General features: G+C 40.3%; 2 protein-coding genes across 6 annotated transcripts; one reads left to right on the top strand and one right to left on the bottom strand.

Annotated features, from left to right (window-relative positions):
• Window positions 1-30: 30 nt before the first annotated feature.
• Window positions 31-11450, bottom strand: LOC125902547 (nucleolin-like). 3 transcript variants are annotated; one of them, XM_049598993.1, is made up of 18 exons: window positions 11321-11450; window positions 10120-10192; window positions 9942-10022; window positions 9756-9869; window positions 8467-8547; window positions 8252-8389; window positions 6877-6954; window positions 6639-6716; window positions 6427-6504; window positions 6204-6327; window positions 4446-4597; window positions 4140-4269; window positions 3545-3666; window positions 3241-3370; window positions 3013-3146; window positions 2761-2884; window positions 2137-2360; window positions 31-1799 (listed from the first exon to the last, which is right to left on the bottom strand). In XM_049598993.1, exons 1-18 carry the CDS (start codon window positions 11333-11335, stop codon window positions 1702-1704), a joined length of 1974 nt encoding a protein of 657 aa, XP_049454950.1. In that variant the 5' UTR covers window positions 11336-11450; the 3' UTR covers window positions 31-1701. The 3 variants fall into 3 exon arrangements, with proteins under 3 accessions (XP_049454950.1, XP_049454948.1, XP_049454951.1); XM_049598991.1 differs by having other exon boundaries at window positions 9942-10025; window positions 11321-11449; XM_049598994.1 differs by lacking the exon at window positions 6639-6716 and having other exon boundaries at window positions 9942-10025.
• A 19-nt stretch (window positions 11451-11469) lies between these two features.
• On the top strand, window positions 11470-24958 carry gk5 (glycerol kinase 5). Of its 3 annotated transcripts, XM_049598997.1 has the most exons (17): window positions 11470-11574; window positions 11993-12311; window positions 12462-12555; window positions 13580-13655; window positions 13827-13920; window positions 14666-14797; window positions 14997-15072; window positions 15347-15408; window positions 15502-15575; window positions 17421-17481; window positions 17856-17982; window positions 18065-18169; window positions 19058-19152; window positions 19520-19623; window positions 19842-19901; window positions 20234-20367; window positions 21082-24958. In XM_049598997.1, exons 2-17 carry the CDS (start codon window positions 12186-12188, stop codon window positions 21249-21251), a joined length of 1590 nt encoding a protein of 529 aa, XP_049454954.1. In that variant the 5' UTR covers window positions 11470-11574; window positions 11993-12185; the 3' UTR covers window positions 21252-24958. The 3 variants fall into 3 exon arrangements, with proteins under 3 accessions (XP_049454954.1, XP_049454955.1, XP_049454953.1); XM_049598996.1 differs by having other exon boundaries at window positions 11525-12311; XM_049598998.1 differs by lacking the exon at window positions 13580-13655 and having other exon boundaries at window positions 11524-12311.
• Window positions 24959-25720: the final 762 nt, after the last annotated feature.

A 25720-nucleotide genomic window follows, 5' to 3' on the forward strand; every position in this document is an offset into this window, starting at 1 on the left:
GTTACAACAAAAGTCAAAAGACACAGCTGGTGTGGTTTTAAGGTATTTTTATTTTCATATCAGGAATAAATCTAACCAACAAGTCAGTGTTCTTTCGTGTGTTTTAATAACAATCATGAAATTATTGATTTAAAGTACAAAATAGAACAGATTAAATTACAAGGTGTCTCCTGTCCTACAATCAGGTAGGACTAACAGCACTGTACACATTTCACACACTTGCACACACCAAGTGAGACTTCACCAGGCCACCGGGATGTATTCAGGGGTTTGAAGCCATTTTTCTTTTTCTATTATGTTGTTAAAGATTATTTTTGGGGCTTTTTTTTTTGCCTTTAAGGACAGAACAGTTTGAGGCATGAAGGAGAGAGAGAGAGAGGGGGGATGACATGCAGCAAGGACTGCATACTGGAATTAAACCCAAAGCTGCTGCAGCAAGGACGCTGCCTTGGTGCATGGGGTGCCCGCTCTACCCACTGAGCTACTGGGCGCCTAGGAGCCAATTTTCATAGTGGCCAAACAGTGGAATGACAACTTCTGGGTCCGTCACGTGTTGCCATGTGGCCCAAAAAGACTTTTTCCCTTTGACTTACATGGGGAAAGAGATGTCTGTGAGTTAGTGGATACTAATTTAGTTTACATTAGTGGATACAGAGCCACACAATTGAATTATCTTATCCCCAATCACACTAATGGAGCAGTAAACTGGAGGTCGCTGGCTCAGTCAGCAGATTGCAGAACCAATGTGCCACTGAGTGACTTTCACAGGAATGAACTGGACCCTATCACCAACGTTGTATCCAGTTCTCTTTATACATCCATGATTTTCACAAGCATAAACTATTATCCCTATTTAACTGTTTGTTAGGCGGCTACCTCTAGTGGCCATTATAATTAATACATGAGCAAAGGAGGAGGTCAGCAGATGAAGCATTGGACATAGTGTTAGAGGAGAAGCTCTGTTCATTTCTATGAAAGTACCTTAGTGCCACATGAAGGCAAAAAGTTCAATTTAAATTACTCTGACCTCTGGGGTAAACAACATACACAGAATGGATCAAATCCTGCTAGTGTAACGGTTCAAATTTGCAAGGGTTGTGGGTGTGACAAGTTAAAAAAAAACAAAACAAAAACTTCTTGGGGGACCACCAGGAAATGCACAGGACCTTGAAGCTAATTTGACATAGTGGGCAAACGGTGTAACTATGATTTCAGGGCCATCGGGCCTAAAAAGATTTTTTCCCATAGACTAACATGGGGGAAGAGACATCTGAAAATAAGAAACAGTTTTCTGAGCGTCACAACGCCACCAAAATGACTCGTTTCACTATCACAATTTGATCCATTAGGTCCGATGAAGTCTACAGGAGCCATACAATTACATCATTTTCATCCCCGTGATGAGTCCAACAAGCACTTGACTTTCATCCAGGACACTGGTCTTCATGTCCCGTGTGAAACCAAAAGTCAACATAGGGTTATTTTAACAACAGTAAATGTATGTCATTCAATATATGTCACAAACTTATTTTAAGGCAAGCCACAATGTTTCCTCGAAACCTAACCAGGCAGCTTTGGTGCAACTGCGACCGCTTCATCACGTCACCCACAGGTTTTAAACTGCAACCATTAACTGTCACACGAGCTACTCTGTCATCCACTGGTAGCTGTGATCATTTAGGAAACACTCCTGTGGTTCATTTACAGAGGAATGAACGGAGGACATTCCGGGGTGGAGGACTTGTTATTTCCCAGCATTTTAACAGCTTTCTTTGGCATGCGAGCTGCAAGTCCTCTATCTGGAACAAAAAAAATATTATTTTTACTCAAAAACCATCAAACCAAAACAGCCAAAAACCAAAGTCAGTTCAAAGGCATTGAGTAACAGTCTCGTGCTGTTTATGGAGCTTACAGAAATAAAAGGAAAAGAAAAACATAATTCTCTGTTTTCATAAATATAACCAACCCTTTCACATCATTAGTGGTCATTTAATCGATTGTTAATATAAAAAAAATACACAATAATCAGTGTAGCTCAAAATCTACATTTATATCAGATTTTATTCCTTGCCAAACTATTTGGAAAAATACAATTACAATTAGACTTTGATACACAAGTTAGACTCAAAGAGTTACCTCCTCTGCCGTGTCCACTTTTGCCTCTGCTTTTCCGCCCACCTTTGTCTCCCGCCAGACCTAAGATCGGTCCACGACGTGGCTTGTTGGGGCGTCTTGTACGGTTTGCGCCAGGCATTTTTGCGTAAGTCACAGTCACTTTGCTGCCGTCTATCTCACAGTCCTCCATGGCTTCTTTGACAGCTTTGCAAGCGTCTTCACTATCAAAGTCCACAAAACCGTACCTGGGAAACATGTAATGTGACACAAGTCAGTGTAAAGCAGGCTTCCAGAATAACTAAAAAAAACATTTAAGTCCCCCTCTAGACATGATTTATGTGACACTACTCTGATATGATTAATATTTTGTTTAACATGGTTTTCCAGCATAAAGTGGAAAAAAACAGTATTTGTATTAGTGATGTGCCTCATGTAGTTTGCCCAGGATACATTTGAATCTCAGATTTTGGGGAAGTGCACTGACATCACCCCTTTCAGTAGAGGAATGTGAAAACACCTCTCGAGTGACAAACTCTGCAAGTCATTTTAGGGCACGTAAACAGAGGAAAAACACATTTTGGAATGGAGCGGGACCTTCAGCTCTTTATAACTATGACAATAAAAGGTTAACTTTGGGCTACCCACCTTTTTGAAAGTCCTGTGTCTCTATCTACACTGATTCTTGCACTCACAGCGCCTTCAAAAACACTTTTAAGAGTCTCTGCGGTTGTCTTCTCAGAAAGGCCCATCACAATCAGTGTTGTCTTGACTAAAGGGGGGAGAAAACATGATCATGACTCAAACTGACTTTAGAAACACTTGAGATTATTTTGCGATCAAATATTAGATGACAGGGAACACCTACATGAATAATATGACATAAACAATCCCACATACCTTTTTCTGTCTCTGCTTTTGCTTTCATTGCAGCAAACTGTACTCTGATCAGCTTTTTGCCAATCTTTACGTTTTGGGTCGACTCCAAGGCCTTTCTAGCCTCTGCCAAATTTGCAAACATGACAAATGCAAACCTGCAAAGGGTTACAGATATTTCTTGAGATTAGTCGAATAGTTTCTTCATTGGGGAAAAAACAATAACAAGTAAGCCAGTGTACATGTACGTACCCCCTTGCCTTGCCCTCATGCTTAGGTAAGCTGATATTTGTAGCATTCTGAAAGAGTTTATTGAGAGTTTTCTTTTTCACATCAGGAGGCAAATTATGCACAAATAAGGATTTATTTGGAGGAGCTGCAGCTGTGAGAAAAAGGAGAAACTTTTTGTCAACGCATGTAATCTACAAATCTAGATTTAAAGAAACAGACGGAGTATTCCTTTAGTTGACTGATGTTAAGATAAAAAAAGAGAACAATTCAATAGCTATACTATCATAACAGGTATGGACAGTAAATGAAATATCTAGTGATTTACCTTTAGTGAATGTTGCTCCAATACGGTCCACACTCAAAATTCTGCCTTGGAGCTGGACTCCTTGTTTTCGCTGCCATAGTTTCCTAGCAATAGTTTTATTCTGAAACTCCACAAAGGCAACGCTGTTGAAAAAAGAGGACATTTCATTCAGTATGGATTACAAATATCAAACAAATGCATACTGCTGTTTTTAACAATCATCATACCCATGGCATTACTAAATATAATTAATAACGCTTGTTTTGCATACATTTGTATATTTATGAAGGGAACCCCAAAGGGAAAGTTCACCCCAAAATCTAATATACATATTTTTCCTCTTACCTGTAGTGCTATTTATCAGTCTAGATTGTTTTGGTGTGAGTTGCTGAGTGTTGGAGATATCAGCTGTAGAGATGTCTGCCTTCTCTCCAGTATAATGGAACTAGATGTCACTCAGCTTGTGGTGCTCAATACGCCAAAAATGGCAATCTGAGCACCACAAGCCAAGTGCCATCTAGTTCCATTATATAGGACAGAAGGCAGACATCTCTACAGCTGATATCTCCAAACAATATGCAACTGTCCGTTTGATGCAGGTTTTTAAAACTCTCACCCTTTCTCTGGCCTCTCAGTTCCACCAAGGAACCTCACGTTGACGGCCGTGCGGAAGATATTGAGAATGTCGTCTTTTGTTGCCAAGTACGGGATGTTCTTCACAAACAAACATTTTCCATCTTTGGCTTCTGAAATCAGGACAGTCCTCAAGTCAGATATTCAATCTTTTTCAATCTCCTTGGACTTTGTAATGTTAAAAACTCTCAGATCATCTCGTCATTAGTCCATTGTTTTAGCAGTTAATAAAGAAAAAAAAACATAGAACTTAAATGTGTAATGAAACTGTTATATTCAGCTGAGTTACCCTTTTGGTCCTCAACTGAAGCTTTCACAGTCTCCTTAGTTACGGCCCTTGCTCTGGCGATCTCCATTGGATTGCCATCCAGCATTTCTCCATTACACTTCAAGACTTTGGTCAAGTCCATCTCTGAGGCCAAATCTACATATGCAAATTTTCTACAACAGCAAAACATTACCTTTGAGTTAATTTAGTATTTTAAGTAGCAGCAACATTCATTCCAAGTAAATGAGACAATCAATGTCAAGTGACAAATTTTAGAAACATTTCCATGACTTCTCAAGGACCCATAATGAAATTTCCATGACCACTCACAATATATAACACAAACAGAACTGTATAGTACTTATGTGGTATAGTACAAATGTTAAATGATCATAGGTGGTCCACAGACAGGGAGCAGTAGAGCTACCAGAGTCAAGGAGTGACAGTCAACAGTTTGGCCCATAAGTTAATCCGCTCCGTACCTTCGAACTACCACGCTCTACTTTCAGAACAGTTAAAACAAAACTGAAGTGTGCACTGGTGCTTCAAGGGACAACTGAGCGTCCTAACCCATGTCAACATCTCACAAATGTGGTAACATTTAAACATAGTGTGAGGCACGTGTATGGAAGCGTTGAATCACACTATCACATTATTTATCTTGCCCCACTTGCCTGGCGTTATTTAAACATATCACATTCAAACTCGACTGCAGCAAGCAAACATGCTCTCTGTGGTCATTTTGACTTGACCAGCAGACTTCACTACAAGTCGACTGGCTGTTGATCTGCGGAGCGAAATGGAATGTGAGCTCGCGAGATCAGGATGGTTTCACCAGGCTAGCATGTGACACCATCAGCCGGCTTGAGTCGAGCTCAGACCAGCCAGTCCACACCTCTGCAACTTTTCTCTGCAACATTCTAAAACTGTTTTGTCTCGTAGTGAATCTTTGGTCTGAACTGGGCTTAAGTCTTTGCACTCAAGCGTCAAATCAAGCCAGGCAAGTCACGAATCAAATCCCCAGTCAATACTAACAAGTCCCAAGCCCTAAACTTTGAGTTTCCAGTCTTGAACAAGTCATAATATGCTCTTCGCCAAATGTAATGCCATTTTTAGAAGATTTAAGTTGTTAACCTTACTTAGTTGTTAACCTAACGTTAGCAACATATTTGATTACTGTGTTAACATTAGCGTCTACTGATCGTTCTTTGTGCAACGTCAAATGAATTTGGAATTTGTTGTGTCTCTGTCTGTAATTTTTGATCTGCAAGTTTAACATAATGTAATTCGTTTTCTGCTGACCGCTGGTAGGTTTTATTTGCGAACAAAATTATCTTTGGTAACAATATCATTTTTCTAACTACTGCACAGTAAAACAATCTTGTTTGTTAAATATCATACATTTTAATCTTTGGGCCTGGGGGAAGATATCAAGTATTTAATTCAAGTCAAAAGTCCACCACTCATTGGTGTTAATGTCCGAGTCAAGTCTTAAGTCTTTTCAGATTTTGTAAAGCCATGGAATTTGTGACTTGAATATGACTCAAGTCCACACCTTTGCGTGACGGTAAACCAGATGTCACCTAACAGCTACAGGAAATAATTTCACGTTTATGTTACATTACACGGAAGGTTATCCACGGACAATTACTCTAACAATTTAGTTCCTCTAATTCCACGTCCTTTCCGGGGTTTCCATGACCATGAGATCCATGCTAGCGTACGATGTCCTGCCCACAGCACCCTCACAATAAAAACTAAGTTAAAGAACAAACTCACCTGGACTGATCTACTCTGATGCCATTGACCAGGACACTTTGTGTCATGAGGTACTTTGCTAACGAATCTTCAACTTCTGCACGTTTTTTGGATTTATCCAAGTTGCCAACATAAAGACAAAAACCTGCAACAAAATAAGACAGTTAAATGTGTGAGGGCACAAATATATCAGGCACCTTAAAGAACAAAGCATTTAGCTTTCTGTATTATTTTAAGTTCATACCTGTATTGATACATTTCTTTTTCTCTGGTTGGGGGGTCTCAACAGCAGCATGTTGCTTCTGTTTCCCTTTTACTGCAACTGAAAGAAAATGTTTTAACTATGTCATAAATACAAAACACAAGTCAATTCAAATAGCAGACTGTGCAGGAAATCTTGTCTCCCCTTTTTTGGTCCTACACACCCATTGAACAACAGCATTGAAAGTGTCATACCTTTACTGACGGGCTTGGTTTTCTTGGATGGGGAGGTCTCAGCAGTCGAGTGTTTCTTCTGTTTCCCTTTTACTGCAACTGATAGAAAAGAAGTCAGTAGAAATAGCAGATGGTGTGCAGGAAATCTTGTCTCTCCTAACTTTTTTGGTCCTGAACACCCATCATTAAGACTTAATGCTGTTTTTCAAGACATGATACATAATCTGCCTCATTAATCTTTGTCTTGAAAGCGTCATACCTTCACTGATGACCTTAGTTTTCTTCGATGCGGAGGTCTCAGCAGTAGAGCGTGCCTTCAGTTTCCTTTTTGCTGCAACTGAAAGAAAATGTTATAACTGAGTCATAACTAAACTTAAGCACAAATGGCAGACGGAGTGTAGGGGTCTTTTCTCTCCTTGTTTTTTCAGTCCTACCAGCCCATCACTAAGATTCAGATGTAATTTACATTTATCTTTGACGTAGGGCGGCATGATTATGGCCAAAATGATAATCCCAATTATTATGACCAAAACTGAGATCACGATTATTCATTGAATTTGGGGACAAAATATCTTTATTGCACTTGACATTTAAATAAACAGAGCGCTGCTTTCACTAGAAGTGACTGTATCTGACAAGAGGGAGGATTTGACTCGCGGGCTGTGGTGACACCTCACAGATAGTCATTCAAGCGACCCCACCCTTAAATATGTGTACCTTTTAAATGTAAACAGGTGAGTTATATAAAAATTCACCCCCTGTATAGTTGTCATGAATATTGAAATTAGCTATAGAGACCAAACCACTTTCTGTACTAGGCTGTAAACATGTTTATTTTTGCTTTAAAGTTTGGCATTTTAACATGAACTTAGGTACACCTGGGTACATCTAATTTTTGTTTTGCCTGTCTGCTCTCTGTTCTCTATCAGTCTCCTACTCTGAACTGCAGTCACAATGTTCAGGAAAGTTTTTCAAGAGCTGCTGCTGCGGGGTGTGCACACAGCGACATGACAGCTGCCATTTAGCAAGTGCTTAGAGTTTTCTGTAAGAGGAGCATGCATTTTAAATGTCAATATTGCAGTTGATCATGTTTATATAATTGTGGGAAGACAAAATCAAAATTGAATATTTAAAAAAAAAAAGTGCAGCCCTACTTTGTCTCTGAAATTAATTTCACAAGGATCAGGTAAATTATGTCTCAGATATTACAGAAATGTTTACAGTAGTATTTACAGCGAGACAATCTTGTCTCAAAATTACCTGTTGACAGACCATTTATAAGCAGTTTTTATGACATTTTAACAAATTGTGGAAAATGTGAAACCTTGCATTACTTTTTTGGTAAAATCAGATAGACTGACTTCCTAGTGTCTGAAGGCTGCAGAGCATGAAAAACTCCCTTTCCAAGGACAATTTGGTAGAACATTAAAAGCCACAGCACATACTGCCAATTTTAATCACAGTTTAGAGTTTAACATTTTGTGCATAGTGCAAGGTGCATTGCTACAGTGCCACAAGGAGGAGACACATCCCCATTACACATCTTTTGCTGCTGTGAAAAGTTGTGATGATTTTGTGTGAGTAGGACAGAGACAGGAATAAATAACTACTTGACACTCTTTGAAAATTCTTACCTGCTTTCTTTTCAACAATCATCTCTTCACCTCCACTGGTTTCCTTTTCAACATCATTGTTCTCTCCCTCCTCATTCTCCTTTTCCAGGCTTTCAGTTACTCTGTCTGTACTTTCAGTGACAACGTCCATCTGAGATTCTAAAGAGAAAGCACTATCACTGGCACCGCTCAGATTTTCACTAAGACACTTTTGTGTGGTGTCGTATTTGCAGTACCTCCAGATTCCTGGATCTCTTGCCTCATCTCTGTCTCTGCACTCTCATTGGGATCGTCCTCTGTGGAGCCAACTGCATCAGCTGAAGAGATATTCTGAGTCATGATTCAATTTAAAGACTAAAAACCAGTAATGCCATTTTCTTTGCAGCCTCCATTCAAGCTTAAGGGTTAATTCAAGTGTTTTTTTAGCCTGTACTCTATGTTTCATGTTTTGCATCTACGGAACTGATGAGAACAGCAATTTTTGAAACTGGTCCAGTACTGAGCAAGTTAGCAGCGGCGAAACAGGCTGCAATGTGACCTCTCAGGACATTTGGCACTATCAATTTATGTCCACTGTAAGTGCTTGTTTTTGGCACCGAATGACTCAGATTGTTATTCAAAGTGTCTGACAACATTATGGAAAGGCTCCCTAAAGAGTTAGACCTTTTTGTCAAAGAATAAGATACTTTTGTTGACCAGAAACGGCCCCAAAATCGCTATTGCCAAACCCACCAGACTTCATTCAAATTCATTTTAACGTGCATAGAGCCAGCCTATTTTCACATCTAACTGGGCAAATTGATGGTTTGTTTCAATCAAACCAGAGTTAGTGGTTGTTAGAACAGTGGAAAGATGACACAGACAGTTTTTGTGAATTTTATTTTGTTTCTGTCAACTTTGAACAAAGTGGGATTTACAATGATAAAATTATTGTTAATTTAAATGTAGTCTGGTGGGTTTGGCAATGGGTTTCTAGTTAAACAAAAAGGATATTGTTCTATGACAAAAAGGTCTATCTCTGTAGGGATCCTTCCATAATGTTTTCAGACACTGAGAATAACAATCTGAGTTTGCCAGTGGCACAAACAAGCACTTTTAGTGGATGTAAGCTGTAAAATTCCCCATGTGGTGTAAACTGACTGCCAAGTTCCCCATGTGGTTACATTGCAACCTGTTTCGTTGCAGCTGACCACGGCAGTCTTTCTCAATACACAAAAACGTGGGAAAATCAGGTCCTGGTTAAAAAAATGCCAAAGTCACCCTTTAAGGAAATGGAGCATCACTTTAAAACTGAACAATGCACGGCCACTTTTGGTCTCAACACAAATATTTAAATACAGTCTAACGTTACATTTTAAACTTAAATGACAAGAAACACATTTGATTAGGAACAAATGACAGTAAGTGTAATTCATACATGATTAAAGACATGTAATTCTGAACACAGAAATAAGAAGAAGAAGAAGAAGAAGAAGAAGAAGAATGTGATGCAACAGTGGGTTTTGATTCTTGTAAACATCCTTACCACTATCCATCATCTGATCACTTCCGTTGGTCTTCTTTGCTGTCTTCTGGTCCCAGGATACAGTCACAGTTGACACATTTCCTTTAACTTCGATGACAGTGTCCATCTGAGAATCTAAAGATGCAGCTTTGTTACTGGCACAGCTCAGACTCTCAATCAGACATCATGTGTATGTGTTTGCAATACCATCTTCATCTTGGTCCTCCTTGGGAGCATCCTCTTCTGTCCCGACTTGTTCTTGTCTTGGAGACAGAGTCTCTGTCTGTCCTTCTGAAACAGCCATGAATGATTTAATGTTGTCTTTATTACATCCAAACAGTCATGTTTAGTGTAGATTCCCAGTTGTTTAAAAGAAATGACTTACCAGTTTTAGCGCTGTCCTCTTCTTCTACAACTTCATCTGTGACAGCTTTGCTTCGTCTTTTGCGTTCTTTAGCCTGAAAAAGACAAATACGTTTGTCAAGTTATGACCCTGTGTGACTGTGTGTTCGTGTGAGCAAGGCTGCAACCCAACTTTATTTACAATATTAATTGAATTGTCTTTTTGTTTAAGATTTCTCTTTAACATCACTTAAAACACTGTAATATGCCCATAACCATTTCCCAGAGCCCAAGGTTATGTCTTCCAATCACTTGTGTTGTCTGACAAACCAAAATATTCAAATTATTAATGTAGTTAATACAAGATAAGATTATCCTTTATTCGTCCCACAGTGGGGAAATTTGCAGTTTATCCAAATACAGATATGGCACATGAGCAATGATTGAATGTCCATGGTTTTAGTATGTGTGGTCTACTGTGGGAGCAGTGTTGGTTATAAAGTCTGACAACAGCAGGAAGGACCTGCAGTATCTCTCCTTCAGACACCACAGGTGAAGCAGCCTGTCACTGAGGGAGCTGCCAAGTGCTGTCAAGAGTGTCCTGCATGGGGTGGGACATGATGTCCATAAGGGATGATAGCTTGGCTATCATGCTCCTTTCTCCCACCACCTCCACCGGGTCGAGGGAGCATCACAGGACAAAGCTGGCCTTATTTAGCAGTCTGTTGAGTTTCTTCCTGTCAGCTGTCAAGATGCTGCTGCCCCAGCAAACCACTCCATAGAAGATGGCTGCTGCCACCACAGTCATATAGAAGGTCCTCAGGAGTGTCCCCTGTCCTCCAAAGGACCTGAGTCTCCTTAACAGGTAGAGTCTGCTCTGTCTACTCTCAAACTCCTTAAACTAGGTCTGGTATTATGCCTTGATAACTAAAACTTTCAACTGCTTATCAAAACTGATTTTAAGGTAACTTCTGTCGATCAACTAGTCAACCAGTCGACCAATAAATTAGCCCTACACGAGTGTACATATTTTACCTTTATTTAACCAGATAAGTCAACTGAGAACTATTTTATAATGACGAGTTACGTGTAATACCGTCACTATGAATGAGTACTCACATGCTAAGCAACAGTTAGCTTGTTAGTTTGCAGCTAATAAGACCAGACAGCAGTTAGTATGAAACAATCTACTCAGCGCGCGTTGGAGCCTGGTTTATTTAAATGTAAAGTAACGTAGTCCTTACGTCTGTCTTTGCCATGGTTCGTGTTGCAGTACCCAAAAATTACAAGCAGATGTAGCTTCTTGTAGCCGGTGAATGTGAGCACACGTTTTTTCAGCTAAAAACATCCACACGCGGCTGTTTTACACTGCGCATGCGTACTGTACTACGGAGGCCGGCAGGGGTATCAGTTTATGCAATTCAGCGACAACAACTTACTTTCGGATTCTCCCCGCCGACACTGGCGTATGGACTTGACTGCTATGAGCACAACTTCGGTAAATATGGGGTCGCAGCGGTTGATTCTAAGAGGGAAGAAGCATTATTGGGAGTTTTTTGAAGCAAATAACGGCTCAAATTTCATTTTGTGACAGCTACTTAGCTAAGTAGCCAATTAGCTTAACGTTAACTACACGGTTGAGTTGGTCAACTCCCATTTACAGTTGTGTTTCAGCTCTCCACCAGAGCCGACTTTAATCTCTGTAAATCTGACTAGAAGAATAACTGAGCCTCGTCACGTTGTGTTTTTCCATATAGCACTGTGTTAACTCTTAGGTTCACGTGCGTTTTACGTGCGTAATTTTCCTATTTTATACACATTAAGTCGCGTTGTTGTAGTGAACCTGAGATCATGTCATTACCAACGGCTGTTTCTATATAAGTGACATTAAAGCAGCTGACACTTGACTCAAACAGGTAGAACTGGAACTGGGTTTTGAAGAACTGGCTGTGCAAAGGTTGAGTTGCAGAATCAACACGACGTTTCACCTGGTGCAGATAAGGCATTATCAGGTCAGGTCATCCATACAGGGTGTAAACAGCACCAATATGAGCTGACCATGGAGGATGTGGGACTGATTTGAGTAGTAGTAGGATAAACGTTTCTACAATGGGGAGTCAGAGGAACGGATTCAAGAAGGAGACCTTCATTTTGTCGGTGGATGTGGGAACTACGTCAATCAGATGTCACGTCTATGATAAGGAGGCAACAATCAGAGGATCATGCACTACCAAGGTACCCATGTTCCTCTCGTTGTCCTTTTGGTTTAAACATTTCTCAAGTGCACCACCCACTTGCATCAGTCTATGTGTGACACAAACACAAACTTACTCAATTATTTTGAGGCTAATTTTGTGCTTTTTCTTTTGGTTAAACTTTCTCCAGATTGTCCCCCTGTATCCAGAGGTTGGATACGTGGAGATGGACCCAGATGTGCTGTGGAAAGGGTTTATTACTGTGGTCCAGGGAGCTGTGCAAGGTACACTTGCGTAATTTTCTGTTGCAACATCTATCTACAGCCATTCCACGGAATTTGACTGGATGTGAGTCATTATTCATGAGAATAGACACATCCTTTAACAAATGCCTATTTGAGAAAATACTGTTCGTACTTTAATTCATTCGAACGAATGCAAATTTCGATAGTAAAGTCTATGTCAGTGTGCGGAGGATTTTTTTTGCATATCTTACTTTAATTCATGTTTAAATGCCCATTTTGTTTTTTTCAAATACAACAAATACAACTTAAGGCTGACAAACATATTCTGAGATGCGACTAATTTATTTACACCTGGCTACTGCTCAGTGAATTCCAAATAGCAGCACTGCAGTCACCCTTAATAGGTGTTGATATAAGTCATTGTTTATTTTCGAGTCTTCATCCTGTTTTGTGATTTTAATGGATTACCTTATGGTGACATATGAAAGGCTGTTTTGTCCACACTACATTAGAAACCCTTTTGTTTCCTGGTATAGAAAAAAATATCTTTGCATGTCATTTTTAATAGTTGACAAGGCTCAAGTTGTTATATCACCATTGAATGTCAGTTCAACTCTGTCTTGGTTTTGTTAAGAAAATTATTAACTTGGGAAAGTTGTGTCTGTCCTCAAAAAGCATACAGTAAAGTGCTATGTTGGGGCTGCAACTAACTATTGTTTTTGTTGTTGATTCATATGTTGATTATTTTCATAATTAATTGATTAGTTTGGTCTATAAAATGTCAGAAAATGGTGAAGAATGACACGCAAGATGGTGTCCTCTAATGTCTTCTTTTGTCCACAACCCAAAGATATTCGGTTTACTGTCACAGAGAAGTAAAGACAGCAGAAAATATCCACATTTAAGATTTACAATCATCAAATTAGTTCATGATTGATTAGTTGACAACTAATCGATTAATTGTTGTAGCCCTACCCTACGTGTGAGTCTCCGTTTCAAAAATCTCCTCCTGTTCCTCACCACAACCATGTTAATGTGTGTGCCTGTGCTGCTCATGGTGTAGATGCAGAGGTACAAATGCATCAGATAGAAGCCCTGGGCATTTCCACCCAACGAGGCACCTTCACAACATGGGACAGGTAAAATTAATGAATTATATTAATCAAGTTACCTCCAAAGAAGCCCACGTGACTTGTAGGCAAACTTGAGAACTGCTGTAGCACACCTGTTCAACCTGCTTTCGTATAGTCTTTTTCTCCATCCTGTTTCCATCTCAGGTTCATTTTACTTCCTCTCTTTTATTTTGACAGGAGAACTGGGGTTCCTTTCCATAACTTCATCAGCTGGCAGGATCAGAGGTCTGCAGACCTGGTGAAGTCCTGGAACAGATCCTGCACAATGAAAGTGAGTCTTTGACTGCATCTCTGCCTGTCATGTAGTTTTAGTGAGTATGTTTGGAAGTTAAAGGAATACTTCACCGACAAAATGATCACTTGGTACATGAATTACTCACCCTGTGTTATGTTAAATTTGTGAATGCCACCATGGGAAATGTCTTGATGAATTGAAGTCATTGGCGGCCACATTTAACAACAGCAAAACTGTATTCAAAGATCTGTTTACAAACTTTCACACAACTCATTCACTATAATCCATGTCTCGTTTATTCAGTTGTATGCTCAGTATTTCCCAGACAGTCAGCCCTTTCAGACCAGGAAGTAAACTAAAAGTGAAACTTATCCATGCTCTCTTCAAAGCGAGACTCCATTTCAAAAACAGGGATTTTACCTCGCTATCACAGAAACTGCTGGTTTACCGCTGCCTCAATCAGTAGATTGTGTTATTGTCTGACTTTGGTGAATCTGAAATAAATTAGACTTGGCTTATACTGCATGAGTATAGAGTTTGTAAAACCATATTTTCATACAGTTTAGGTGGTGTTAAACACTGACCCTTTTCACTTTGTGTGTGTGTGAGAAAAGTTTTAAAGTAATTGATATTCAAAAGACCAGTTTGTGGGTGACGTATTCCTTTAAGAGACAAGATGAAGGACTAGAATTTCTTACTTGAGTGCGGTCTTGGTAAAAATTTAGTTCAACAACGAGCAACTCTATCATGTACCTTCATACTGTTTTTACAACAACCGTAGACAATCCATGGTGCGATGAAGGCGGTCTACTTCGTGACCAGAGAAAAACGGTCACTTGCAGCAAGTCTTATCGTCTTCTCCACTCAACATGTCACCTTCCGCCTCGTCTGGGTCCTAACACACTGCAAGCAGGTGTGTGTTTGTGTGTGTGTGGGTGTGTGTGTGTGTGTGGCTGACATTTAAACCATTTCAACTCAAACCTAGATCAGGCCTCCCAGGTGGAAAAACCAAAGCATACCACTGTACCCAGATGGCAGAGTCTGTATCAGAGTATCACCACATCCTTTCACCTTTACTTCTATTTTCAGCCTTATCATCTTCAATCTTTCAGGTTTGTCAAGCAGTAGCTGAGGGTAACTGCTGCTTCGGAACAATAGACACCTGGCTCCTGTTCAAACTCACAAAAGGTGTGTGTGGTATTTGTTATGTGAAGCTCAGGAATGTATCATTTGTCCAGTCGATTGCATTTTACACTGCCAGAATGCCTAACAGGATTAAAAATCCTGGACAAAATGTTCTTTGTGTCTCCAATCCTGCTGCATCACTGATTGGCTGAAATGTTTTAGCTAACCCCAGTGGGAGAGGAGGAGTTTGGTGGGGGGGGGCTAATTCAAAAGGACTTTTTTTTTGTGGTTTTACATTTTCTGATTGTTTTTATTTATGTCACTGAACCCGTTTTAGGAAAGGTCCATGCCACAGACTACTCTAACGCCAGTGCAACAGGAATTTTCGACTCCTATCAGGTATGGTGTGTGGAGTGTTCATTTACTTTTTATTTCTGTTTTTGGTGTTTGTTTTGTTTTTTCATATCAATGCCATGTGACCTTTTTTCACAGATGTGCTGGAGTGGGTTTCTCTGCTCTCTAGTTTCACTGCCTCTCTCTATTTTCCCTAAAGTAGAAGATACAGGGTGAGTAACCATTTCCTTCAAATTCCATGTGGCACGTGAGTCATGTCTTAGCCAGTAAAAGTCTTTAAAAGGAATATTTCACCCCAAAATGATCATTTGTATATCAGTTGCTCACCCCATGTGACTTTGAATTCTGGAAAAAACTTTTGATGAGTTGAAGTCCTAGGGAGTCATGTTTAACCACAGCAAAATAAATCAAATATCCTTTACATACATTTACAAATCTCACACAACTTGTTCACATTGACAGCACTTCACAACAACAATGGCACAACATGGCAATGAAAATAATTTCCTGTCACTGTTATATGGTGGCTGATCTCGTCCTCTGCCTGGAGGGAAAGGAGCTCCTGGGCATCATTGTTTTCCAAGTTTGTGAACATTTTCAGCCGCTATTCTTCTTCTTTGAGTTAGCTGCTAACTTCTAACAGCTACTTTTTAAATCTCCTGCGGTGGGTTGCACAAATAACACGTCATTAAAACGTCACACCCGTGCCTCCCATAATCCCGTCCTGCCAGCTGTCCCTTTCATACAGACATTGTTTCGGCACTATTACTACCTGTGATGCTGGTGTAAAGGCGAGACAACTCTGTCCCCCCATTCTGTGATTGTACCTTTTATACAGAATGGCACGGTGGAATAAAGACTTGAAATGCCCGCTTTGAACGGGAGTGTAAAAGGTTCCTAAAGTCTCATTTATCCAGTAATATCCTCAGTACTCCCCAAACACATGCATTTTTACTGAAACCTTACTGTTTAAAACAAATCTGTGTGCAAGACTGTTCATGTAGAAGTATTTTAAATATTGTTTGGGAAGTACTGACCATACAACTGGATAAATCAGACTTGGATTATACTGCACCAAACAGCTGTGTTGATATAGTTTTGCTGTTGTTAACTGTGGTTGCCTAAGACTTAAGTTCATGGATAATGTTTGCATTTTTTGGATGCTTTGTTCACTGTGGAGGCATGTCCTCACAAAGTCAACATAAGACAGGGTGAGTAATTGATATACAAATGATCTTTTGGAGGAGGAGTATTCCTTTGATATAAAAGCATACATTTATTGCATTTGCCATAAGTGTACTTTACATAGTATTCCACAATTGTTGACTTGTTACCCAGATGTCAGATGTAATGTAACACTTAAGTCAGTATGTCTTAATCTGGGAGTCACCCATGTGATTGTGAGATTCATCTAAGCTGCTGCAAGACGATTACTTGAGTCAGATATGAGGAAAAAAAGTGAATTTTGCGTCACATAACTATCTTTTTTTTTTTTTTGTCATCCTTTTTTTTTCTTCGACTTCTCCAAATGCTGTAAACTTGTACTTCCTCAAACCTCTAAACCTGAATACATTTTAATACAATAATAATACATTTTGTATTAAGGGGTCATATGCAAGACAAAAAAAAAAAAAAAAAAGTCATCTGTCAGTTACATTACATGAATCACCAGTCTTAAGAGTTGCATTTTAAGCTGCTTTGAAAATGTCTGACTGGATACATCGTTTATTTGTCACTGAAAAAAAACTGACAAAAGCACATTTGTGTTTGCATGAGAGTAAAACAATTCACAGAAAAAAAGACAAATGATGTAAGACAAAATGCCAAGCAGAGTGAATCTGGGGTTGGCTTTCACTGTCTCTGGCGATACTGTCTACAAACAGTTATGGACAATTCTGTCTTAGTATACCTTTAACATAGTGTCAAAATTAATACATATGCCGAAGATTTCCACTCATGAGTGACATGATATTTGTAATCATTGCAATTATGTGATGTTGTGAATGAAGTGTGTGAGATGATGCATTGTCTCTGGTTTCTTCCTCACGATGCATCAGCCATGACTTTGGTTCCACAGACCCGTCCATCTTTGGAGTGTCCATTCCCATCATGTCAGTGGTAAGTAGTCAACAACACACTCTGTTATCTGTGTGATTATGATTTAAAAACATTGATTGCCACATTTATGCCGGCGTGTCCAAGTCACTGTGACTCACACTGTGCTGTAAAAGGGAAAGTAAGCCACGTTATGTAGTTAATCATCATCAGGGAATGTGTGGCAGGACGAGAACATAACACAAAGTAGAATTCCTGGTGGAAAGATGCCTTGTTTGAATAGTGACACATTGAAGTTTTTTACTCACACAGGGTCTTCCTCTTAGTCAAACTTGGATTATTAGACACAGTAGGTGTTTCCAGTGCTGCTCAGATGAGACTAAACCTGTTCTACCATTTTGTTTTCACAACACATGCCCTCTGTCCCTCTGCCGTAGATGGCGGACCAGCAGGCAGCCATGTTTGGAGAGTGCTGCTTTGACGTTGGTGATGTCAAGATCACTATGGGAACAGGCACCTTTATGGACATCAACACCGGGAGCCAACCACATACATCCGTAGCAGGTGAGGCAAGATGCACAAAAATTTTAAGATTATTCTATCCAGATGTGTCCATACAGCCACATTACAAGTTTCCTCTCTGCAGGTCTGTATCCTCTGGTGGGCTGGAAGATCGGCTCAGAGGTGGTGTATCTGGCGGAAGGCAACGCAGCAGACACAGGAACTGCCATCAAATGGGCACAGGAGCTGGGTGAGCAATAATCAATAATTTATCTTATTCACAAGAATGTTGGCAGGTAGATGAAAGGTTTTATGAGGTTGTATTGCATCAAAAACAAAATGCAGGAATCAAGTTATCCGTGTTTAAAGTATCACTCATCTTTATACTCTTCAAAGCCAGACTCTATTGACAAAAACGGTCATTTTAACTCGCTGAACGTGGGAGCTGCTGGTCTACCACTGCCTTGAACAGTTAATTTGTTCGTCTTATTGTGTCCTGGACCTCATTGTTTTCCAAGTTAGCGGACATTTTCAGCTCCTGTTCTTCTATTTTTGAGTTAGCTGCTAACTGCTATCAGCTACTTTTTTAATGTCCTGCTGTGCTTTACAAAAATAACACGTCAGTTAATTGTCACACCTGTGCCTCCCATGATCCCGTCCTGCCAGCTGTCCATTTCATACAGACATAGTTTCGACACAGTTACTACCTCCGATAATGGCTTAAAGACGAGACGACTCTGTTACCCCATTCTGTGATTGTGCCTTTTATACAGAACAGCGTGGTGGCATAACAACGTGAAGTTCCCACCTTGAACAACAGTGTGAAAGTTTCCTTCTTTAAATATTATTGTTTGGGAAGTATTGAGCATACGACTGGGAGTGAGACTTGGATTATACTGCACAAGCTGTGTGAGTTAGTACGTAGACATTTTGATATGGGTCGCCCATGACTTCAGTTCACCAAGAATATTCTCCATGATGCAATGTAACACGGCGTGAGTAAGTAGTATACAAAAGGTTATTTAGGGGATGAAATATTCCGTGAAAGTTGTCTGTGTGTAAGAAATAATCCTCTTTACTCTGAGCAGCGACTGACAGATTCAGAGGGAGTGTGTTAAACCTGCGTGTGTCGTTGCAGAGCTCTTCTCTGACGTCCAGGAGACCAGCGCCATGGCTTATAGTGTCAGCGACTCAGACGGAGTGTGTTTCGTTCCTTCCTTCAGCGGCCTGCAGGTAGATGTGTACAATGTGCATGTCAGTGTATCTGTGTAAAAAAAAAAAAATGTATTTACTTTTCTATACAGACATGCACACAACCATATTCACTGTAGCACATGTAGTTTGAAATTAATGCGGGCATGGATTTACCTTTTTACTTTCTCTGTGTAACATGGTTCTGTGTCTCTTTTTTTCTCTGCCCTCCATTGTGATCTGGCCTTTGTAAGTGTGTTCTGAATGTTTAAGTTTATAAGCATGTGATTACAAATCTAATGGTTGCACAAATAGGAGCTATATACAGTAACCACGTAAAACAGTATAGCTGCACTCTGTTTTTCACTGAGATATTTGACACGTTTATGTATTTATTTATCATCCAAAGGCTCCTCTGAATGATCCCAAAGCTTGTGCCTCACTCATGGGCCTCAAACCTTCAACGAATAAAAGCCATCTGGTGCGTGCCATTCTGGAGTCTATTGCCTTTAGGTGAGCTGTTCAGTACAACCTTCCTTACCATCATTCTCATTCATTCTACTGACTACTTACATGCTCATATTGTAATGTGATAAATAACATTCATTTTCATTAGCCACATAAACAGCTTTGTAGGACTATTGTCTTTTTCAGAATAAGGGCAAAAACCAGAATATTTTGTGTGTGTAAACGTAGTCAGTGATATTGTCTCTTGTACTTATTCTTTTTAGGAACAAGCAGCTCTACGAGACGATGCTGAGAGAAACTGATATTCCCATCACCAAGATCAGGTGCGGTTTTCCTAATCCACTAAAGTGTATCTCATTGTAGTAATGTAAACTCGCTGCACACATGAAAAAGAGTCATGTAAGCATTTAGCTCACGTCGTCGTCTCCCAACTCTTTGATATCCCAGCTTACAGTGCAGTATCTGATTTGTAGGATTTTTGGATTTCAGCCAGCAAACTGGGTGTAACAGAGTGGACTCCTGTGTATCCTGCCTCCACTAATGCAGTTCAGCTTTTATTGGCAATGCATTACAGCTCTATATTTCTCTGATACTGTTACAGTAAAGTGAGTTTCTATGTAATTGAGTGTGCTATCTTTCTTTCTTTCCGTCTCAGGGTGGATGGCGGTGTTTCTGCCAACGACTTCGTCATGCAGCTGACTGCAGACCTGTTTGGCAGGAAGGTAGCCAGACCTCAACACTTGGAAATGTCGTGTTTAGGGGCTGCTTTTGTCGCAGGGCTTGGAACGGGTACGCAGACACACTTGCACATGACCTGACATGCTTTTCAAATGCTCAACATTTTTGCAGTTCTTCTTGTCCAGTTGTTTGAACCTGTGTGTCTTGGAGATGTTGCTCAGCACAAAGAAGAGAAGCAGCTCTGTCAAGCAGTTAGACACAGACCAGACGCTTAAATGTTACTCTTTACTTTCAAAATGATTCCTTGTTTTCCTCTAAAAATATCACAAATCCTTGTCCTGACAATGGGTTGCATTTGAAAAGTCATGATCAAAAGTCCTATTTTTATTCCTGGCACTGGCAGGAGAAGCAAACTGAAATGCTGCTCTTTGTTACGTAACCTGTTTTCCATTTAATTATTCACATTATGTAATTAGATTATTATACATTAGTCAGTGTTTAATTAAATCAAACACAGACGATGAATTTGTCCGTGTTGTTTTATAACAGGACAGAAGCAGGTGGTGCTGATGACTGAATAATAATGTGAATCATGTGTTTGAGAACCATTAGTTCTTATTGGATCAGCAGCCAGTAGTGTTGGGTGATGTGGAAAAAAAATTCTGCAGCACTTTCAGCCATTGATTAGCGATGGGGGCATAGGCTCATTTGTATCACTCAGAGTGCCACATTATGAATTTATAGGACTTCTTGTGTCACACAGGCATCTTTTTTTAAGGCTTGGCGTTTATGTTGCTTATCTTCTGTCCTCCACTGTCACTGCAGGCTTCTGGAGGACCAAGGAAGAGCTGAAGAAGCTGCAGAACACAGACGAGGCATTCTTGCCCAAAGGAGTACCCCAGGGCGGTGCTTGCAGCCCAAGTCGGGAATACATCCCCGTTGTTCAGAGCTGGGAGAAAGCTCTCCGACGCTCCATGAATTGGTACAAGCCTTGACACTGGATGCACACACCAGGAGATCCAGGGTTTGACCAAACAGGAAGATAGAGACATGGGTTTTGAGTCCTATATGACAGCAGATGATCCTTATGAAACAAAATAACTGTTTTAAGATGACAACCATCAGCTGTGTCTCTGAACTGTTTTAAGGGGAAATTTTTAAGTGACACAAAAAAATTATACATACATGATTGGGCATCTTTCAACCTTTTGTGTCTAAGTTTCTAAGGAGAACAACAATGTTGTCCAGTACTGAGCGACAGGGCTCCAGCTGATTGCCACATAATCACTTGGGGCATGTTTGTACAGTCAGTGTACATCCTCTAAAAGTGTTTGTTTTTGCTACTGACAGGCTCAGATTGTTAATATATAGCTGTGTTTCCGCCAAACACTTGCGGTACATACATACCGAACCGATACATACCCCATACAGACATATACTTAACCTTTTTTTTCACCGCAGACAGTACTCTGCTGCTCCGTCCAGCTCTCGCTGTATTTCCTGTTCAGGAGTGATGGAGAGGAACATCTGCACCTCGCTGATCGTCCATGTAACAGGGTTTCACACTGAAATTTTTTAAAACAAAGACTGGAGTGTTTCTCTGTCGCAACTGATGGGAAATTGAAAAATAGTGGCCGTGTTCATTGGGTCGAGAGAGGGGTTATGAAAAAACAGAACTACATGGAACAGATTTATTGCTACCACCCACAACTTTTGACACACCTTTCTAATGTGTAACCAACTGAACTACACCGGACTGCTTGATGGAAATGAGACAGTCAGACAACAATATATAAAGTATCCCTACAGAGATAGACTTTTTTGTTAAAGAATAAAGTCCTTTTTGTTTAAACAGAAACAGCCCTGAAATCGCCATCACCTCACCCACCAGACTCCATTTAAATAAACAGTCATTTTAACGTGCATAGAGCCAGCATTGTTTCACATCTAACTGGATGATTCAAGGGTTTATTTTAACAAAACCAGAGTGGATGATTGTTTGAACAGTTTAAATACAAACTAAGACTGTTTTGCGAGTTATATTTTGTGTCTGTCAACACTGAATGAAGTGTGTTTTACGATGATAAAATTACCATTTATTTACATGGAGTCTGGTGGGTTTGGTGATATTGATTGTGCGGCTGTTTATGTTTAAACAAAAAGGATCTTATTCTTTAACCATAAATCTATTTCTGTACTAATGCTTTCCATAATGGTGTCAGACACTTATAATAAAAATCCAAGCCTGTCAGTGGCAAAAACAAGAACTTAAGTGAATGTAAATTGAGGAACATGCCCCGAGTGGTTACATTGCAGCCTGTTTTGCCGCTGCTAACTGAAGCCCTCCCGCTTAATAGTGGACCAGTTTAAAAAATGTTGTCTCCATCAGTAACTCAGACACAAAAACATGGGTAAACAGGATCCACCTTTAAAAATATATATATAAAATTAAAGGAAATAACACAGCTTTCTTCTACTGAAAAGAAACACAGCTGAAGGTCATACTCTGACATCATGGTACAGCACTGATAACTGGTTGAAAGCAGGGTTATGGGAATGGTCCAGTACAGGTCTGATCCAGGCCAGAGCGCCGTCAGCCTCCTTCACAACCTCGAGTTGTGGTCAACATGCACAAGTTACTGCACCTTTTACTTGATATCTTCACACCATCTATACCTTATCCTGTATGCTTTCCACATCTCAAGCCACTGGTGCCTCTTCATGTCAGTCTTTCATCCAGCTGAGATAATATTGGTACTGTTTCCCACATGGGGGCGCTAATGACTGGCTTTACAGCTCTTTAATTTATGAACACCATAGCAACCACATGTCACATGATAATAAGGATAGGATCAGTGATACCAGATTCACACATGATCCTCTGTGAGGAAGAAGAACAGCACTTGGCCCTTCTGTTTGTGACACCTCAAGATTTGTAGAGCTTTAAATAGGAAGCAGAATTTCAAGATGTTGTAAAATTGTGCCAGACTCTGAACAAACGCAGTTTAGTATTTGCCTTTTTGACTAACTGTTTCTTTTCGATTTGACAGTATTTTCTGGTTTTCTTTTCAAGGAAAAGTTAGGCCTCTGGAGAAAATCTCCAGTCACACATGTTGCCATTTGGAAATCTGGAGCAGCTTTAATTTTATAATGATAAATTCTGGCTTCACGCTTTACAAAGGACTTAAACTCAAAAGTACAATAATTAAATGTCACTGAATGTGATGATGAAATTGTTTAAATGAATGACTGGAACAAAAACTAATTATATGTGCTTTTCTCTGTGCGAGAGAATCCTACTGGATTTTAGTATTTTAGCACCTTGTCAGAAATGATTCTCACCTTTTTGATGCATCTCACAACTCCGCTGGAAATGATTGTGGCTCTGTTTACACCTGGTATTGATATGCGTCTTGGGTGATCGGCTCGCAAGCAGATTTCACTAACGCACATGTGTGAATGCATACAATGAGATCAGATCCCTCAGACCACATTCAGACTCAGACAACTTTATTCATTCGGAGGTGGTCTGGTCCGCATATGGCCACGTTCTTTCAGCAGGGTGAGCGCTAATGTGTTCTGGGCCACATGAAGGACCGCCTGCTCAGCTGATGTCCTTGAGTATCAACTCCTCGCCAGTACACGCAGCGCTGAAGGACCGTCTGCTCTCCTGGCAAACGGTCAGTTCAACGTCTGCCCAGTTAGAAGCAGCTTTAAACAGTACTTACAAACTCACACAAACACTAAAATGGCTCTACTCTTTCTGAGCTGGGTAATGCTGTGTGATGCTAACAGTTAGCCCTGGCACTGTGTGATTATGGGCATACCCTCCCACTTAGACACAATGACACATTTAGCTTTTGCAAACAAAATGATGTACGCGTTAACTTGCGTATAGAGCAGAAGACAGATCTAATTACAAGTGGTCAGTACAGAGGCATAAGGAGAAGCATCCTAATGCCAGGTTAACAGAAAGGCTTTGAGCTGACCACTTGTCACTTGTCTTGGGGATCATCCAAGATGCATGTTAATACCAGCTGTAAACAAGCTCCGTGAGGGGGATTTTTATATGTATATGTAGGGGTTGGAATATTTAGCTTTGCTGCAATAGCCTTCATTAATCTCAAATTTTGCTGTCAAACAGGTCGATCAGGGATCAGGGTTGATTTAAATATTAGCTGGACTGACCTAAAATGAATTAGGATACATAAAAATATGTATTTGAGTGTTATTTCTTATCCATGTTTTGTATCCATCATTTCAGTTATTATTAGTTAGTGTTATTGTTGAATTGTTCCGTGGTGGACAGCCGTGTTGATGTCATATGATACTGTTTTGACTCAAGTGACCTGATGAACTCTGATGACGTAATCTGATCGTGTAATGAAAAAAACAAGTTACTAAGAAATGTAAACTGTGAATGTAATTCTAAATATATTCTACTTGCTGGCTGTTGCTAAATGTTTTGCCTTTCACAATACTGCAGTATCTTTTTTTTCTTTTAAAGGTCTGTTATGCAAAGTGACACTATGCACAAGATGAACACCTCAGAGTGAAATGACATTCCATTTCCAACACTTCATTCAGTTCTTGAATGGCAGATGTCATCCCAAGCTGCTGGGACATAACTAATTGTGTGATTATGAATTCTGCTACCAAATTGCATGAATATCAGGAGTATTAAAAGTGTAAATAATCAGCAGTTGCTTGTGGTGATTTGAGTGTCTCGTGCCTCAGTGGGTGTCACCGACACGCTGAGTGAACAGATGCTGCCTAAAGGGTTTTACCTCCACATGGACTCAGGGGAGATGCCGTTGTCTCGTCCCTGGGGAATGATCAGAAACACAGGCTGTTGGATGAGTGTCGGGATTGCTTCCTATTGATGTGACCAACCTCGCTGTGAGGGTTGCTATGGTAGCTTGCGGATGGAGTGACTGAGAACAAACGGGGTGTGTTTTCCTGCTCATGGTGCTGGTATGGTGAAGGGGGGGCTAATTGAGTGCACGGAAAGGGGGTTTTCCTAAACAATGGGAGGATTGTGTGCCCGTCCCCCCTCAGAGGAAGAGCAGAAGTTTGGTGGACATCACACAGATCCATACCTACCATATCTGCGATGTGTCAACTCCCTTCCTGCACCCAAACGCTTCCTGAAGTCGAGCTGTCAATCTCGGCTTTCTCACTCCAACATGGGTAGTTTTTTTGTGCCAGTGGGCTTGGCTTGCAGTGGGATGCCTTCACAGAGAAAAATGTGCTAGAGTGAGTGAGACAGACAGGACTAGCCCATGAATCAGTGCTGCCGGCTCTCACACTAATCAGTAAAATGGGTGTGTGTGTGTGTGTTGTGGTATTGTGCCGCATTGTATGAGTTGTGGTGGACCCTGCCTTGCAACAAATTCAATCTGACAGCAGGAACTGGATGCAATGCGACCACTACTCCGGTCCCCCTCCCCCATATGAGCTGAAC

The sequence above is a fragment of the Epinephelus fuscoguttatus genome, linkage group LG15 (assembly GCF_011397635.1).
Source record: "Epinephelus fuscoguttatus linkage group LG15, E.fuscoguttatus.final_Chr_v1".
Taxonomy (NCBI): Eukaryota; Metazoa; Chordata; class Actinopteri; order Perciformes; family Serranidae; genus Epinephelus; species Epinephelus fuscoguttatus.

Coding starts and splice junctions, on each gene's coding strand:
- LOC125902547 (XM_049598991.1), bottom strand. Junction 8,390..8,466: donor AGAGATCCAGGAATCTGGAG/GTACTGCAAATA, acceptor CTTTCTCTTTAG/AATCTCAGATGGACGTTGTC. Junction 6,328..6,426: donor AAAGAAATGTATCAATACAG/GTATGAACTTAA, acceptor ATTTTGTTGCAG/GTTTTTGTCTTTATGTTGGC.
- gk5 (XM_049598997.1), top strand. CDS start 12,186: ATGGGGAGTCAGAGGAACGGATTCAAGAAGGAGACCTTCATTTTGTCG. Junction 12,556..13,579: donor GGTCCAGGGAGCTGTGCAAG/GTACACTTGCGT, acceptor CTCATGGTGTAG/ATGCAGAGGTACAAATGCAT. Junction 18,170..19,057: donor CAAATGGGCACAGGAGCTGG/GTGAGCAATAAT, acceptor GTGTCGTTGCAG/AGCTCTTCTCTGACGTCCAG.